At 45.7% G+C, this 18,637-nt stretch overlaps 1 protein-coding gene across 1 annotated transcript; it reads right to left on the bottom strand.

Moving 5' to 3' along the window:
- Positions 1-6,404: 6,404 nt before the first annotated feature.
- LOC125529589 (protein WRKY1-like) lies at positions 6,405-9,534 on the bottom strand. The gene is made up of 4 exons (XM_048693996.2): positions 9,381-9,534; positions 8,179-9,084; positions 7,973-8,098; positions 6,405-7,359 (listed from the first exon to the last, which is right to left on the bottom strand). The coding sequence occupies exons 2-4, from the start codon at positions 8,970-8,972 to the stop codon at positions 7,215-7,217; spliced, it is 1,065 nt and encodes a 354-aa protein (XP_048549953.1). The 5' UTR covers positions 8,973-9,084; positions 9,381-9,534; the 3' UTR covers positions 6,405-7,214.
- Positions 9,535-18,637: the final 9,103 nt, after the last annotated feature.

Raw genomic sequence — 18,637 nt, 5'->3', positions numbered from 1 at the left:
ATCCTCCTCGGATCCGCAGCGCCCCGAGCCCCTCCAGGCCATTCCCGTCCGTCCCTACCTTCCCCGCTCCTGACGCCGGCCGCCGTCGCCGGATCGAGCCGCCACCGCCGCCACCATGGCCTCACTCTTTCTCCTGTCGAGGAGGACGACGAGCGCGTCCGCCGTTGACCGCGACCTGGTCCGGCCCAGCCTCCGCACCAGGCCCAGCTCCCCTTCGTCCGGCCCTTCATCGTCGGCCTGCTTCCCCGACCAGCCCAGCGCAGCGCAACGCCAGGCCAGCCGGGCCAGATCCGCACCGCGCCGGCCCAGTCGTCCTCCCCGCGGTCCAGCCTCGCTCGCCTCCGGCCCAGCGCGCCTCCTCTTCGTCAGATCCGACCTGCCGTGGCCTCTCCAGCGAACCGGGCCAAGGCCCACTGGGTGAGCCGACCCCAGCGCCCCCTCCTCTATTTTTTTTCCTCACTGTTGGGCTTACCTCAGATTCGGCCCGTGATGTGTTTTTTTCAGCGCCTGGGATTTTTCCTATTATTCCTGAGACAGCAGTTTTGCAGTATAGTCCCCCTAGTTCATGCATTTAATAACTCACAAATGGTGCATCGGATTAAAATGATTTATATATGAAACTTGCTCAGAATTTTGTGTAGATTAATAATATCCAACTTTCATCTATGTTTGAAATATTTAAAATGTTGTTTGCATTAATTTGCTCCTATGCCATGCTAAAATGATTTAATTCATAACTAAATAACCGTAGCTCCGTTTTTAATAATCTTTATATGTAAATGGGGTAGAAAATGCCTAGTTTAACGTGGTGGCATCATCTTGCATGTTTAACAACTCTAAAATATTGTTTAGGGCAGAACAGTACCAAACCTAATTTATGCTCATGAGGAGTTTCCGGAATTGTTGTTCGTTGCTTCCGGCCTCATTTAAATTTGCCTAGATAGGTAGTTTTGTTGTGCTTCACCTCTTGCCATGTTAATCAACATTTAATATTGTTGGGGTACATAAACGAGAGAGAACTAAATAATTGATGTGGTGTTTCGTCAATATGCAACCCGTTGCATATTGAGCTCCACTAATTTGTAGGATTGTTTGGGCCCTTTGCCATGCCATGCTTCATTAAACCGGACATGCATCATACTCGTTTGTGCATCATGCCATGTTGATGTGTTGGTTATTTACTATGTTGTGTGCTTCTTTTCCGGTGATTGCTTCTTCGGGTTGGTTCCGATAACGTCATGTTTGTGAGGACCCGTTCGTCTACGTTCGTTTGTCTTCTTCATGGACTCGTTCTTCTTCCTTGCGGGATCTCAGGCAAGATGACCACACCCTTGAAATCACTACTATCTTTGCTATGCTAGATGCTCGCTCTTTTGCTATGCCAATGCTACGATGCCTACCTTTTGTTTGTCAGCCTCCCAAATTGCCATGTTGAACCTCTAACCCACCATGTCCTAGCAAACCGTTGATTGGCTATGTTACCGCTTTGCTCAGCCCCTCTTATAGCGTTGTTAGTTGCAGGTGAAGATTGAAGTTTGTTCCATGTTGGAACATGGAGATGTTGTTCCTTGTCGGGACTTTTATTTACTTGTTGGGATATCACAATATATCTTATTTAATTAATGCATCTATATACTTGGCAAAGGGTGGAAGGCTTGGCCTTATGCCTGGTGTTTTGTTCCACTCTTGCCGCCCTAGTTTCCGTCATATCGGTGTTATGTTTCCGGATTTTGCGTTCCTTACGCGGTTGGGTTATAATGGGAACCCCTTGACAGTTCGCTTTGAATAAAACTCCTCCAGCAAGGCCCAACCTTGGTTTTACCATTTGCCACCCAGCCTTTTCTTTTCCCTTGGGGGTCGCGCGCCCAAGGGTCATCTTTATTTTAACCCCCCCGGGCCAGTGCTTGTCTAAGTGTTGGTCCAACCCAGAGCACCGTGCGGGGCCGTCCCTTGGCAACTTGGGTTACGTTGGCTCCCGTACGCTTAGCTTATCCGGTGTGCCCTGAGAACGAGATATGTGCAGCTCCTATCGGGATGTCGGCGCATCGGGTGGTCTTGCTGGACTTGTTTTACCATTGTCGAGGATGTCTTGGAGTACCGGGATACCGAGTCTGATCGGAACGTCTCAGGTGGAGGTCTATTCCTTCGTTGACCGTGAGAGCTTGTGATGGGCTAAGTTGGGACACCCCTGTAGGGATTTGAACTTTCGAAAGCCGTGCCCGCGGTTATGGGCAGATGGGAATTTGTTAACGTCCGGTTGTAGAAAACCTGAACTTGACCTTAATTAAAATGAATCAATAGCGTGTGTAACCGTGATGGTCTCTTTCCGGCGGTGTCCGGGAAGTGAACACGGTTGTTGGAGTTATGCTTGACGTAGGTTGCTATAGGATCACTTCTTGATCATACTTTTATCGACCGTGCTTGCCTTCTCTTCTCGCTCTCATTTGCGTATGTTAGCCACCATATATGCTAGTCGCTTGCTGCAGCTCCACCTCATACCTTTTACCTTACCCATAAGCTTATATAGTCTTGATCGCGAGGGTGCGAGATTGCTGAGTCCCTGTGGCTCACAGATACTTCCAAAACCAGCTTGCAGGTGCCGATGAGTCCGTGCAGATGACGCAACCAAGCTCAGGAGGAGCTCGATGAAGATCTTGTCATTGTGTTGTTTCGTTTTAGTTGATCAGTAGTGGAGCCCAGTTGGGGTCGATCGGGGGCCTTTGTCGCATTTGGGGTTCTTCTTTTATTTTGGTTCCGTAGTCGGACCATGTTTGTATTTGGTTGATGTAATGCTTTATTCATGTATTTGTGTGAAGTGGCGATTGTAAGCCAACTATGTATCTCTTTCCCTTATGTATTACATGGGTTGTGTGAAGATTACCTCACTTGCGACATATGCCTTCAATGCGATTATGCCTCTAAGTCGTGCCTCGACACGTGGGAGATATAGTCGCATCGAGGGTGTTACAAAATGGCACTTACCCTATCTATATCATTAGTGCCACTTGGGTCAACTTGTCAACCGCCTTAAGTGCGTCCGCCCACCTTTGACAATCTCGGTTGATTGTCGACCACCGAGAGCGAAGAGATCTTTCGGGGCGGTCAATTCCACTTTTGTTGTGTACATCAAAGTGTTCCTTCATCCGGAGCCAATATGTATCTCTACTTTGATCCCCTCCAATGGAGGGATCCCTCGACACTTGCAACCAAGTATTGCATAGCAAGATGTCTTTATCCATGATGTAGTTGCCCCCTCTTCCTTTCGGTGCATCGACGATGCCCTCACCATCTTCGTCCATCTCAAACTCATGATCATCAAAATGCATCTCATTGGTTTGAGACCAATGAGAATTGTTGAAGCCAACACCCATCTTGACATATATGCCTCATCATTAAAATTACAAAGTATATACAATGAAGCAAATAAGCTATCCATATGTATGCATTCAAACAACAACAACAACAAAAAGTTGGCGAAATTTTACCTTGTGGGCATTTCATCGAACACCTTGTGCGTGTCGGCCGCCAGCTCAACAAGTGAGCTCGCCGACGCTTCTGTCGCCGCCGCATCCGACGCACGCCCTGCAAGCTTCTTCCTCTACGGCCTAGAGGAGCCGTCCGCCGCCTTGTTCTTCTTCGCGGATACCTTGCCCTTCTTCGATCGCGCCGCATTTGGGAGCTTCAAGAGGGGGGCACGTGGCTTCACGGCAGGCGCCGACACGACACCACCCGCCGCCGTGGTCGTCCGTGGCGGCATGAAAAGGCCGCGCTCGACGCCGGTGCTTGGAGGAGCACCGGCGGAGGCGGAGGCGAAGCCAAAGCTCCCCGCGCTAGGGTTTGCGACGGCGGCGGCGGGGGGGGGGGGGGGGGGGGGGTCGCGGGTGTAGGAAGGGGTGAGGGGGGTGGCGGCGCCTCCGTCCATCGGGCCAATTCGCCGGCGGCGGCGCGAGCGCTCGAGTGTGCGGCGCGTGGAAGCGGGCGTAGCGAATAAACGGCGCGCGATGGCGTTTTGGACCGCGCGTTGAACTCTTTATACCGCGCGCGCGGTTATTGCGCCTCCGCTGGAGCTCGCTAAGCGATTGCGCGCGCGCTAAAAACCAAAAATATCCGACGCGGCGTTTATATAGCGCGGCTGTTGGAGATGCTCTAACCCCGTCATTGACGTAGTCAGCTAGCGATCCAGCCGTTGTCCGCATATCGTGCGGCTCGGATTTGTGTGGGCGACTTGATATACCCCCTCAGCTTTGCTCTGTTCTTCTTGGTCCTTCAGCGACGCCCCTTTCTTTGCTCTGTTTGTTCGTTCTGCATTTGTATAATGACTGCTTACAAAAGGCCGGGTTTCATAGTTTTGACTACATAGGGGAACGCCGGAACGACACAAAGCGTCCATCCAGTGCAGAACAAATGAAACAAGCCTGAGAGGTACTACTCGGCATCTGCGCATGCAATGCAGGCAGCTCGACATCCTCTTCAGCGGTAGATGGAGCCTCGCTGCCGCCATCAAGTTTCTTGTCCGTGCAACGCATCAGGATTCAGGACTAGCTTCGTCGTCAGAGACGTCGGCGGCCCGCACTTAAGTTGCCGTCGGCTGACACTGTACGTGTAGTACTATCACACAAACAATTTATATTGCCTGGATGGATCATCAGCAGGGGACCATGGACGCCATGCTAGCTAGTTTGACACTCCACATATATGTTGCGTCCGTGCGCATATCTGGGGTTGTTCTCATCTGTCTTCTACTTCTACAAGCTTGCACGCGATACTTCTTGACTTGCTTGGCCATCTGGACGCCGGCGGCACGTCTTGAGTCTTGACTCAAGTCCAAAGCAAAGCGCAAAACCCTACCATGGACTACATAGTAGTACATATGTATTGTTTCTTTTTCCTTGTATATATATCGTAGTGCGAGGACCATAGTACATCCTGGTTGCACTTACTTGCACGACAGACTAAGGATGGCTGTTGTCGACCGTTTGCCAGGTTCACGGGAAATGGAGGAACAACAGTTGCACCTCAAACGGATAGTAGGACCTGAATACCAAGCAAACGTTAGTTTTTTAGGCATGACAAATCAAATGTTTTTCATGACCAATTATGTTTTGTTGAGGATGGCAAGTTTAGTGGGCGAGCATGGCAAATTCTCAGTTCATTCTCTTTTTGTCAGAAAATTGCCGTGCTCGCTAACTGAATTTGCTATCCTTGCGACAATATAAATGGGCATGAAAAATGTCCAATTTTTCATGCCTCAAAAACCTGACATCAGATTATTAGCATTTCCGTGCATATATTATTAGCAAAGCTTTTTCTTTCTGCGGGAAAAATTGGCAGCAAAGTTGTCGACCCTCATTTTTCATTTTTGTTAAGTGCGTGTTGTCGACCACGGGAGGTGCATTCGGTACCAACCATTTTCGTCATTTTGCATGCTTAGCTTAGCTTAGCTTAGCTGATGAGGTTATTGTATTCCAACAAAAAGTGCAGGCATGCATGCATGTAGGTGTCAAAAAAAGGCTTTATGTCAAACATCGAATTTAGCTGGGCTGTTCGAGGATCAACAGAGGCTCTGACAGCAACGATAGACACAGTAATAGTGAAGATTCCTGGACTATATCCAATTTGTATTGGTTTTTATCTGATTTTTCGTCAATTAATTGAGCAATTCTTTTTTATTTAATAATTAATCGATGAGGCAAATCTTTTGCCTTCGTTTCAAAAAGATTTCAGGACTATATATGACCCAAGCCCCATATCCCCCATATACATATCCTTGCTTGCAAGTCAGAATATGCAGGCTGGCTAAGCCCTTGCTTGAAGCTAAATCTTCCCCTTGACCTCCACACACACAGAAAGTAGCAGTACTATGTTTGCCTAATCCCATGCTTGAAGAAATGCTTGTTTCCCTTGACCAAATGAAATGCTCCTACATTTTTCTCCTAGCAAAAAGAAAAAGAAAAACAAGAAAAAAGATACTAGCTAGCTAGATCTTCTCCCTTAATTAAGGGTGTCTGTACTCATGGATAGTTGTTTGTAGACCATCTCAGTGTAGTTGACCATGCAATAAACCACCGGTTGGTGAGCCATTTTTGTCCATCTCAGCACCCACCTCAATAATACAGTGCGTACTAGCTAGGTGCTGCTTTGCTAGATCCTTTGCCCCACACGGCCACCAGATACTGCTAATACCTAGCCTTCCATGATTGCTTCAGGCAGCAAGACCCCATCTTCAGTAAGCAAGCATCATGTGGCGTGTTCAATTGTCAACCTCTCGTTTGGATTTGGGAGCACTGATAAAACATTATTGTAAATAGTTGATGGCATAGTTCATCTTGAATTTTCCTAAGCAAATGCGCTTACATTTTTATAACAGAAACAATTTTCTTGGGGAAGAACTGACTCCTAGTACATGTTATGCAAATGTACTTAGAATTTTAATAACTAGAGAGAGAGCTCTTATGAACCCCATCCATGATGGTACAACTTATGTCAAAGTCACTACTGCTAGCATGGAAAGCTTCACACTGAAGTTGAAGCATGACTGAGAGATCACAGCAACTTCCTATTACACCTGTTGAGAAAACACATGGTCCTCCTAATGTGTCAGTTTGTCAACACCACCACCACCTTTCAATCCTGGAACAATTCTTCTGCCAAAAGAGAAAACAAATCCCATCTTTCGATAAAGCAAAAGCAACACACAGAGACAGAGGCGAGTCATCGCAAGTAAACTTGTGCACGCTAAAAGCCAACCCTGCCAATCCTTTTCCAAGCTTTACACAGAGCTCCTTGCTCGCCTCCTTTCTTCAAATCTCCCTTTCAACTCTTTCAAACACACTCCCTCCCTCCATGTTGAGGGAGACCCCACCTGTCACTATCTACCAGCATATGCATGTTCTTCCTTCCATGTCATCTCTCAGTTTGATTTGATGTGTCATAAGTCACAACTCAGAGCAGAGGAGAAGAACAGCTTGGGGCATGCCCCCACTCAGGACGCCGAAACCCTAACAGCATGTAGCTGGGGGAAGGAAGGGCCACTAGGCAGCTCATTAGATTCCCAGATGGATGATGGCCTCAATGTTGTTTGTTGCTCCTACTTTTGAGATCCGCGAGACCTAGCTTCACTTTCACACGAACAGTTCGACCGTATCTTCAAACAAAGGCCCGGGCCTGGCGTTCATGGATCGAAAGGGGCGGCGAGGCGATCGGACGGTTGTCTTCTAGGTCTGGGCAGACTGTGTTGGCAGCCGGTTATGGCTGTGCTCGCCTTCGTATGTCACGATGAGCATCGCCGGCTCGTCCACGCACCGCTCAACGTGCTTCCTTGCCGGGCAGCCCCTGACGGTGCTGCATTTATAGTAGCCCCTGCATTTGGTACAAGTGGCCGGACACAGTTAGTCTTCTGTGGAGACAAGAAATATTTGGAAAGAGGAACAGTCAGCAGTCCACATTGAGCAGCATGTGCTTGCTTTCATGGTATAGCTACATTTTCCAACCATTAAGGGCAGGCATTAAAGATTAAGATGTGAGGTGGGCAAACAGGAGCAATCAACATTAGAATGTGGATAGATAAGCATGTCAATGAAATGCTAGTTCCATTAACAAGTTAACTACTTTAGGTCCCTGTGACTGATCCCTTTTTCACAGACAGTAGTGAGAGACCAACATGATCCACTATATAATTAATTGTTCTAGCAACTAAGGTGTCAACACGTCTTAGCTGTAGAAGAAACTTGGTGCTAGGAAAAGGGTGATTTGAGTGGGGTATCCACAAATAATTATTCCACAGGTAAAGCAACACAATGAATGCCTGATGGATGCAGATATGCCATCTTTCATGGTACAGCATGGGGAATAATAACATCATGACTGAAAATGATTCGATATATATATTCAAGTGTTATTTTGACCAATGTCCTTTTTTAAGTGATAATCCACATATTTTAAGCAGATAATTGGTATTTTTTTCCTTTCATACCTCGGATGAGGGGAACCCTTAATCGGCTTCTGCCCGTACTTCCGCCATGAGTATTCATCCGGAGGTATATCAGATATTTTGTTGCTAATGGCGGGCACTTTAATCGACCTCTTAATCCGTAATTTCCTGCAGAAAAGTAAATCATCAATCAGGTCAAGACCATAATTCCCAACCCTTATAAAAGAATCACAGCAACATAGTTATACCTTCTTTTTGAGCAATGACATTTGCCACCTGTGGTGCACTTGCCGCTGCCATCCTCACCCCTGCCCGTACACCGCCGCTTAGGCGCGCATTGGCGCACATTCAGTGGGTCGCTCGCAGCCGGGCCGCCGAGCAAACGCATCGGCAGCTTTCCATCCAAGCTAGCTACACTGCCATCCATGCTCAGGGAGGACATGAAAGACCTCGGCGATGAGATTGTCCCAGCGCCGCCACTGGGGGTATCAAACTTCAGGCTGATCCCACTGTTGCTCCTCTTGAACATTTGGGCCTGTAAATTCTGCTGCTGCTGCTGGAATGGGTATCTATGTGCAGTGGCACCAAACTGGAACTGCACAGACAATGGCTGGACCATCTTCGGAGGGCCAAACTGGTGGGCGCTCTTGCTGCTTGAGCTGACCAAATCAAGGCTGCGTGGCGGCGGCGCGCCGACCTGGGGCCGCAGTTGCCCTGCCGAACCAGCAGATGGGGATGGAGTGGCTGCACTCCCGGACATGAGCACCCCCAATGGGGTGTTGCTGCTGCTCTCCAAGAAGCCTTTCTGGCTCAGGAACCCCACGGGCTTCCTTCTCCTGGAGAACCTGCCTCTAGCATGCCCTCCCCTGCCGCCACCGCCATTGCTGAGGAGGGAGACCACCTTCCTGAACTTGGCACAGGCCTCACCCGTCTCTGAAGCTATGCTCCTGAGCAGGGCTGGGTCCTGCTGCTGGGAGAGCAAGGCCAGCAACTTGTGGCAGCTCTCCACCGCCGCGCTGTTGGCCACCTCCACCTCCTCCATAGCCCAAGAAAAATCAATTGAGAAGTAAATATAATCCTATCTTCTCGTTCTTGCAGAACTCTTCCTTCTACAGTCTTGGCAAGCAGCTCAGATTCTTGCAGCCCTCACTGACCTGAGAGAAGGAAGGTACAAATCAGTACAGAGATAGATCTCCGTGAAATGCTCGGACGGTTTGGAATTTTCGTCGCAAAACACCAAATTTTGGGGACTCGGGAAGCCATCCGGGAGCCGGATCGACCGCATGAGCAACGGGCCTCGGCTGGCGGGGCCAAGAACGGATTCATGGCGCGGGTGTGCACCGAGAACTCGGGGAGGAACCCACGTGGCGCCGCCGGACAGATGTCCCGGGAAAGCACCGGCCAAACCGCGACAAATCGGCACCGAAAAAGGGCGCGGGAGTGAGCTCACCTGCGCCGCGAGGCTCTACGCGGGGGCGTGCCCCATCCTCCCGTCGCCGCGTTCCCGGAGTGGAGCGGAGAGGGGATGAGGAAGAAGAAGAGGAGGAGGAGGGAGAGGAGAAGGGAGGAGAGAGGAGAGGCGAGTCTTGTAGCGAGAGCGCAGGGCGGAGGGCACGATGTGTAAATTCGTGGGAGCTCGAGGGTGGAATCGAAAATGTTGGGTACGGGTCGTGGATCTGGGACGTTGATGGTGAAGCGGACGGCTAAGATCGTTGCTTTGGGTTGGGCGAGTCGCTGTTGCCGGGGTCAGCGAGGTCAACGACAGGGGTCGGTGAGAGCATCTTTTCACTGTGCGGTTCGTATCAGACGCGGACATCGAAGATAATAAATAAATGCCACTTTTTTTTGCATGGAATAAATAAATGTCACTGCTTGCGCAAACTACCGTGGTTCGATGAGATTTACTAGTAGCTTCATTTTTGAAGTGCAAGACGTAGTTTTTTTTTGTTGAATACAAAGACGTAGTTTGACGGTTTTAATTTATGTTTACCACGTGACATATGTGATAAGCAATTCAAATAATTAAAAAAGTTTAATTTATGCTTTGAAACAACTCAAAAGAAAAGAAAATCATGCTTTGAATAAAGATGCAAGCTAATAACTTTGTCCGGCCACGGAAAATCATCAAAAATACCCTTTCAATTGCAATATAAAACATAAGTATAAGACAATTAGTACTCCCTTTCTTCCAAAATATAAGAGCATTTCTGACACTACACTAATTACTTTATTTGACTATGAAAATAAGGGGCCTCTCTCTCTTCTCTCTAAAGGCAAGGCGCGTGGTCATTTGGGCCAATTAGGAGAGTTTGAACACTTACGTGATTGGTTTGTCTTTGGTGTGCGTGAAACAATATGCAAACTCTTTTTCTGGTCCGGAAAAGTCCATTTTCCGTAACACGTACAAGTGTGTGCACCCCTATTTTTTAGCTGCTTTGGTTTGTAAGAATTTTATGTGAATTTTAAAGGATAGGAGTTTGATAAAAAAATTACTTTGACTATTTTGATTTATGGGAATGGATTCCTATTTTTATATAGGATAAGAATCAATCTTACACATTTAAAGGAAAAATTATTTGCTCAGACTCCATCTTTTTTTCTTATTCTATGAATCAAGCGAGGTCTAAAGATTCTAATGAAGTCGCCTGGGACATTTCATTATCATCTACTACATGGTATATAATTTTGTTCCGGCGAGAGGTAAGATAAAAGGTACACGCAAGTACAAGCGTATGGTTCAATCTCTTGTTAAAAGATCTACTAAGACCACCTCTAATGCTGATCCTCAAATCGGACATCGTATCCATCCATGGATCAATGGAGATCAGTCCGCAAACAGTGATACAGAAGCCGGCCATCCAACCATGTCTGCATACATTTCAAACCACATTTCAACAAATCGGACGGATTTTATCAAACACGACGGAATTGAAGCAAAGTTCAGACATAATTTACATAATACAGACGGTGTTTTGTCTATTTTACTAAACCAAGCCCGAACACTCAAAGTAGTTATAGAAAATAGCACAATTCATCCAGGCAAATATCTCCAGTACAACAGCAATTCAAATTCAATGAGATAACCGGATATTCAACAAGTTTTTTGAAATCATCTATTTCAAATTCAACGATACTAGAGTCAGAACCGGCACATGTCATCCCACACAAACTGCCCCTTGAGCTTCATCCAACAATGTATGTGTGTGTATGGTCTGCCCTTGGTCCTGTAGTACGTCATGGCAGTGCGTGCATGCTATACAATGTGTATACGAAAGTGCTCCATGCACGACACAAATGCCCGATATGTGCACGACACATACATCCAGCGGCCGGCGTCCTTTACAATCAACGAATGTTCGGCCAGATTTAATCCATCGTGCATGCATCGTCTGACTTTGTTGTGTGCATAGCAAGACTCATGTGTATATCAACATTGAGTGAATGAATGAATTAATCAACATGTAGAGTAGCAGGAAGCAATACTTACGATCTTGATGGTTGACGAGCCAGTCTCCACTTGGTGAATCGCACTGTAAAACTTCATGACGGAGTTATAGATGGTGCACCATTTGTGTGTGCATGACAAGCATGTTGTAAGGTGGGAAGTTCTTTCGCTCACAAAACAAAGCATGCAAGCTTTGCCAAAAGGTCGCGCCCTTGTTCATGCCTACAAAGTCCTCTGAAACGACCAACCACGCATTGCACAACAACTCATCCTCGTACACCGAGTACCCTGCCATCGTGCTTCTCTAGAAAACAACAAGAAGTTCAAGAAAAAGCTCAATGGCATGTGACCAAACACCTGCCGAGCACAGTGTTCGCCATGGACAGCGGTGGTAGGGATGTGGTGGGTACCTAGCTGTGGAGGGATTCCTCAGTAGACAATGATGTAATCCAAGGTCGGCACTCTCGTGGGTGGGGTCTGTGAAAGGCTGAGGACGCATAGGCGGCGGCCGGAGAGTACATCACTGGCAACGGACAACGTGGGTGCCGATGAAAGGAAGGGGGCAGGGGTGGACTAGAAGAAAAGGGGACCAGGAGAGGGATTTCAGTAGGCCTGGGGTGTCGGAGTCCTGCATGGCTGGCATACAGACTCCCGCAACCCCCCTCCCCCCGAGTTTGCCTCCAGTTTGCGAAAAGAATGATGGCCAGACTGGCCCGCGAACAAATACAGGGCCACACTGAATGGCAAAAGACGTCTGGGTTGTGTGGTATGGACGGATGCGAGCGTTTTGAGGGTCCGCGTTGAAGATGCCCTGACTCCATTTTAAAATATATGGACATCATTGGACTATTTAAACTAATACATGTAAGATATATTTGTTGTGTTTCACTTTATGAACTGAACGTAACACAAGCATTAGTTGACTTGGTTTTGGTGCTAAGAGCTATACCTACATTATGATACCATAAAACTCGCTTTCCTACTAAATAGGGTGTCACATCATTTTTGAGGGAAGACCATCATAGCTAGCTTTATTGATTTAACATAGGCATTACATCGTCCACAAGCAAAGAGACCAGACAACCCAATGGCTCATCTCTCTAGTTTAAAGAGGTCTTATTACGATAGGAAAAGTTAGTTAGCACATGCGCCGCTTGATTGGAAGAACGAAAACAATGCTTAAAGACAACCTTCCCTATTAAAGAAGAAACATCCACACATTCCGTGAAAATTGCTACTGCAGTATCCCACCATCTAGATTGGCCATCACAAAAGTTTATGACGTTTAAGGAATCTGATTATGCCTCCACACAAGGAAACTCTAGGGAGTTTGCAAACAGTAGATCATCTCGCATCGCCGTTGCTTTAGCCATCATTGCATCTGCAACATAAGGTATATATTTGCATTGTGCTACTAAAAATTTCCCTTTTATCATCTCTAATTACAGCTGTTGAAGCTCCTGCACTTTCATCTGCAAAATAGGCCGCATCAACATTTACCTTTATGAACCTGAGGTTTGGTTTCGTCCACTTCATCTCTATGTTAGCATTTTGTTTGCGATTAGCTTCATGATAATTACTAGCAATTGCCAGGATAGACATATGCCACCGCGTGGGATGTGGTGGTCTACCATCATGAGTGAGCTCACGTCTTATCCACCATAAGTACCAACTGCCCACCATAAGAGCTTGTTTAACAATAATATTCGGTTTCAGTGACAAGGGTAAATCTGGTGCAAGGAGTAGATGTTCCAATATAACTGACGCTGAGCGATCAATCAACTTTGCTTCCTCAGTCATTCTCGCAATGCCTAGGCGTTCCGAGAGGTGCTTGGCATGGCAGCAACCAAACAGTAGGTGGCAGACATCTTCCGTATCTTGATGACATATAGGACATGCGCCAATAGTTCCAATATGACGGTTCATGAGTATGGACTTTAGCGGAATAATACCATGTAGAGCACGCCAACAAAAAAATTGAATTTTACGTGGGACCTTTTGTTTCCATAGTGTACTCCACACTGCCGGTGTTCTTGAGCCTCCAGGTCGTGCCATCACCGTTGCATGTGCCTAGAAAGATCGTATCCATTGTACTTTGTATGCTGATTTCACAGAGAAAACCCTTTGTGATCCGGGTGCCATGCGATAAAGTCCTCGAAAGCCCCATAGTTGAGGGGAATTTGCAAGATCCTGTCTGCATCAACCGATATGAATATAGACCTGATCAGTTCCTCGTCCCAAAATCCAGTCATAGGGTCAATTAGATCATGAACTCGTGATATCAGAGTTTGCCCCCGGTTTGATAAAACTCTCATGTCTGGACTAGACTGTATCCAGGGGTTGCTCCAGATGTTGATGTTCTCACCGGAACCAACCCTCCATATATACCCCAACTTAAATGTTTCAAGACCTTTCATAATGCTCTGCCATGTAAATGAAGCACCACTCTTCAGGGTAGCTTGTAATAAACTTTCATTGGGGAAGTATTTAGCTTTCAATACTCTTGCACAAAGAGAATCCGGGTTAGTGATCAACTGCCAAACTTGCTTTGAGAGCATGACAAGATTAAAAGAATAGAGATCTTTGAACCCCATACCCCCCCCCTCACTTTTTGGGTAGCAAAGCTTCCACCATGTATACCGGTGCATTCTTTTGTGTTCCTCATCACCCCCACCAAAATTGAGCTATCAAATTAGTTATCTCCTTGCATAGGCCTTTGGGTAGGCTGAAAACAGACATCGCAAATACTGGGATAGCCTGGGCTACAGATTTAAGTAATATCTCTTTCCCCCCAGTAGACAACTATTTTTCCATCCATCCCTTCACTTTTCCTTTTATTCTTTCATAAAAATACCTGAAGCGGTCACTCCTATCTGCACCCACCACAGCTGGTAGCCCAAGATACTTATCTCATAATGCCTCAGTATCAATGTGTAACTCCTGGCATATTTCAGTCCTAGAAGTTGCAGGTGTGTTAGGACTGAAAAATATACTATATTTAGCCAAACTCACCAATTGTCCCGAGCTTTCACAGTAGGCATCTAGAACATGCTGTAAGGAAGCTACATTTAAAACGTCTGCTTTCACGAGAATCAAAGAATCATCAGCGAATAAAAGGTGTGATACTGATGGTGCATTTCTGCACACTCTAATCCCCTCTATGCCACCAACTAATTCTTCTTCAAACTGCAATAAACTAGAAAGACCTTCTGCGCAAAGGAGAAAAAGGTAAGAGGAGAGTAGACCCCCTGCCTAATACCCCTAGTCGGGATGAAAAACTCCATCTCCTGAGAGTTAAACCTTATTTTGTATCTAACAGAGCCAACACAAGCCATTATCATTTGAATCAATTGTTCATGAAAACCCAGTTTCACCATCATATCATGCAAAAAGGACCATTCCACCCTGTCGTATGCCTTGTGCGTGTCCAATTTAACCGCACATAGTCCAGTCTGACCAGCCCTCTTGTTCTTTATTTTATGCACACATTCATAAGCTATAAGGATATTATCTGTGATCATCCTTCCAGGCACAAATGCACTTTGGGTAGGGGAGATAATCTCAAGCAATATTTTTTTCAACCGAAGTGCAAGCATTTTAGAGATGATTTTATAAAGGACATTACATAAGCTTATGGGACGGAATTGAGTTACCAGTTCTGGACTGTCAATCTTGGGTATCATGGTAATAGTTGTGTCATTCCATTCATTCGGGATCTGTCTTGAATTAATAGCAAATAGCACCTCATGAGTGATCTCATCTCCTAGGATATGCCAATATTTCTTAAAAAATACTGCATGTAGTCCATCAGGCCCTGGAGCCTTTAAATCTCCAATGCTAAACACTGCTTTTTTAACATCATCCACTGAGAATGGTGCCATCAAGAAATCATTCATCTGCTCAGTTACTTTGCGTTGAACCTTTTGTAAAAGATTTGGATTTGTATGTTGCACCTCTGAAGTAAACAAATGAGTAAAATAATTTTGAACGTTGGTGTCACATCATATTTTTGCCTAGGTGGCATGCTTTAGATAGAGTACACCGTAGAGCACTAGGAGTGCCCTAAATGTGCAACTAAATGATGAGTGTTATTTTTGCGCTTATCACACTGTTGTTTAAAGTTATCCCGGAATTTTTGAGAAAATCACTCATGTATTGTCACTAATAACTAATGAATGCGAGAGATCGCAAAATCTTTTGTTTAATGTGTTTCCACAAAAAGGGGACCAAACATGAAAAAATCATCACATACAAGGAAACATGAGGTTTGGTGGAAGAGAGAAGGCAATTGGAGGTGGAGCACAGCGAACAAAGTGCAAGATGGAACATGCTCATACCCGCGCTCGTACCGTCTGCCACCGTCTCCAAGAGGTCCACCTGACCAACATTTATTAAGGGATCAACGCCAAATTCTCAATAGGGAAAGCATCATTCACAAAAACGGAGAACCATAACCATCTTCCAACCCTTGCTGCCACCATTTCCAATCTCATCTCCACAGCCGCCACAACCATCATCACCGCAGCCATCCATCCCCAAGTTAGTCTACTTTTAATCGGTGTATCGCATTCGAAAACTATTGTAAGACATATATCAATCAATCATTCATCTTTATGTTATCTTCAATGAGATCTGATCGCCATGCGTGAGTAATTTGGTAAGGCAATGAGTTGAGGAACTGCCTTGCAACCCGATGTATTTGTGGAAGGGATCGCTGGAGTGACTATGTATATTTGACGTTATTTGTATGTGTCTGATTGCAACAAAATTTTCTCTTGTCTTGTTGTTGATCTAAGCCCTGCAAGAACCCAGGATCTTATAGATCGATCAAGGAGAAGGTAAAGAGAAAGGAGGACGTGGAACGCTGTCCCGAACAGAAGCGAGAGAGGGGGTTAGTACAGTAGTGGAAAGCTATTCCTTGGGGATGAATGAGATGTAGTCATTAAACGCCCAATGCTTTTGTCTGAATAATCGAGGTAACCCCAAGCGACGGTAAGGGATATCGGTTGGACAATTGACTCTTGATGTGTTGGGCAACGTAGTAGAAAACAAAAAAATCGGCCTACGGATCAAAATCCTAGGATCATTATGAAGATGCATACAAGCTTAGAGCTTATCGTTGCCAACTTCAAGTTGCTGTCGAAGAAGAGTTCGTGTAGATCATTCTTGAAGTCCCGCAAACCATCCCACGAACAGTCTCTTGAACGAAGATCGAAAGCACGATATCTCTAAGGATTGCACGCATACAAGATCGGAGATTCGATAACGCTTCGCCATCCAGAGTTAGGCGTCGCCACAGAACTAGAGGAGGGAGGAAGAGCATTGCGGCATCTCTACTTTTCTAAATAACTAGAGAATTTGAGAGAGAGGGGCGCCTGGAACTTGAGAGAGAACTTGTGTCTCATGGGGACCCTGAGCTCCTCTTGCTTACTGGGATTGAACTGCGTCTCTCTTCGTCGCTTCAGGCAGTGATTTTGTGAAAGAAGAAGAGGTCTGATGCGTTGAATGGTCGCGGGGTTGGTATTTTTTATCCAAAGACGAGTGAGGTGAGCGATCGGCTACTTGGGTCATGCATTCATGGCGACAGGGCGGGCTAAGGTGCTACGGACAATGGGGGTAGCTACCTAGTAGGTATGTGGGGGCAATCCCCGGTGAAATGGCCCTTGAAATCGTTTGGATGGTTTGGCTCGTAAGCTCCCTGTGTAATCACTCTAGATGGTGTGAATTGTTCAAGCTTCTCTTCATTGAAAAGAACTGAAAATGAGGCTAATTGAACCATACCCATAACCGTGTCTACCCAAGCCTGGGCAAAACCAAGTTTCTAAGTAATAGCTTGTAGATATGACCACTAAAGTCTATCATATGTTTTCATCATGTCCAACTTTAGAGCACAAAAAATTGCTTGACTTGGCATTGCTTCTCTTCATAAAATGCAAACACTCATAGGCACAAATTATGCTATCTGTGATAAGTCTGCCTGGGACAAAAGTTGATTGTTCACCAAAGATAAAATCAGGGAGAATGAGCTTGAGGCTGTTTGCAACAATCTTGGAGGCAATTTCATAAATGAAATTGCATAAGCTAATTGGACGAAACTAATTGAGTTGAGTTGGATTGAAAACCTTGGGAATAATGACAAGAACCGTATCATTGATTAAATGTACATGAAGTGTCTTGGGCAGGAGTAAGGGTGTGAATGGATTGGATTAAAGCCATAGTTTCAGTTTTTTTTCTATTGGGCTGCTTTTAAATTGGATGTAATGGGCTAAGTCGCTAAATTAACTTTGTTTCTTTAGGCTTTACCTATTGTTCTTTTACATGAGAAACATTTTTTCTATACACATTTAATATTTTAGATACTTTACAAACATTTGAAATTTTTTTGTGTAAAGTGTTTTTTGTGATATATATATTTAGAATATTTGGAAATATTTTAGAAGTAAAAAAATAAAGCAAAAAGGTGAAAACATAAAATAAATACGTGCAAAATCACTAATTAAGGAGTACTCGTTGCAAAGAGCACTCCACTTTCCCAGGTCACGACAAGTAGCGCACATGCAGCGCGCCACTTGTTGCAACCTGGGAGTTTTCCTTTTTTTCGTAGATCCGTTTATTCAAAACGTTTTATCTCTTAAACCGTGCGTCCAAATCTTGAACCGTTTTCACCGTTGGATTCCTCGCGTCGAGATCTTTAAAATTAGATCCCATGTTGATAGGTTTTGACGAACTTTTTTTTCACGAAAAAAACCAGGCGAAAAAACCGGACCGGGAGCATAGTTTTTTTCGCTTTCCGAAAGAGGCACGTCCGTGCCTCTCGTGGAAGCAAAACAGTGACTCTCGTGGAAGGAAAAAAAATAGAAAACGCGTTTTTTCCATTTCCGAGAGGCACGGCCGTGGCTCTCGCGAAAGCACAACCGTGCCTCTCGCGAAAGCAAAACCGTGACTCTCGCGAAAGAAAAAAAAAAGAAAACGCGTATTTTTTTTCCTTTCCGAGAGGCACGGCCGTGACTTTCGCGAAAGCACAACCATGTCTCTCGCGGAATGTAGCGACCCCAACCGAATGGATCAAATCTCTGTGCTTAAGTGTCATCCCTGGAACGGTATGCTGACACACACAGTACTCGAGGATTTATAATAGAGGTAAATCACATGTAAAAAGTAATGTAAATACTATTACCTCAATCCAAAATAGCGAAAGTAACAAGGTTGTGGATTCCCATCAACACCAACGGCAAAGTTGAGTGTAGAAATCGTAACCCTAA

The sequence above is a fragment of the Triticum urartu genome, chromosome 5A (assembly GCF_056163025.1).
Source record: "Triticum urartu cultivar PI428250 chromosome 5A, HENAU_Tu73, whole genome shotgun sequence".
NCBI lineage: Eukaryota > Viridiplantae > Streptophyta > Magnoliopsida > Poales > Poaceae > Triticum > Triticum urartu.
Note: the sequence above shows the minus strand (reverse complement) of the source record. Positions and strands in the feature narration are given on the sequence as shown.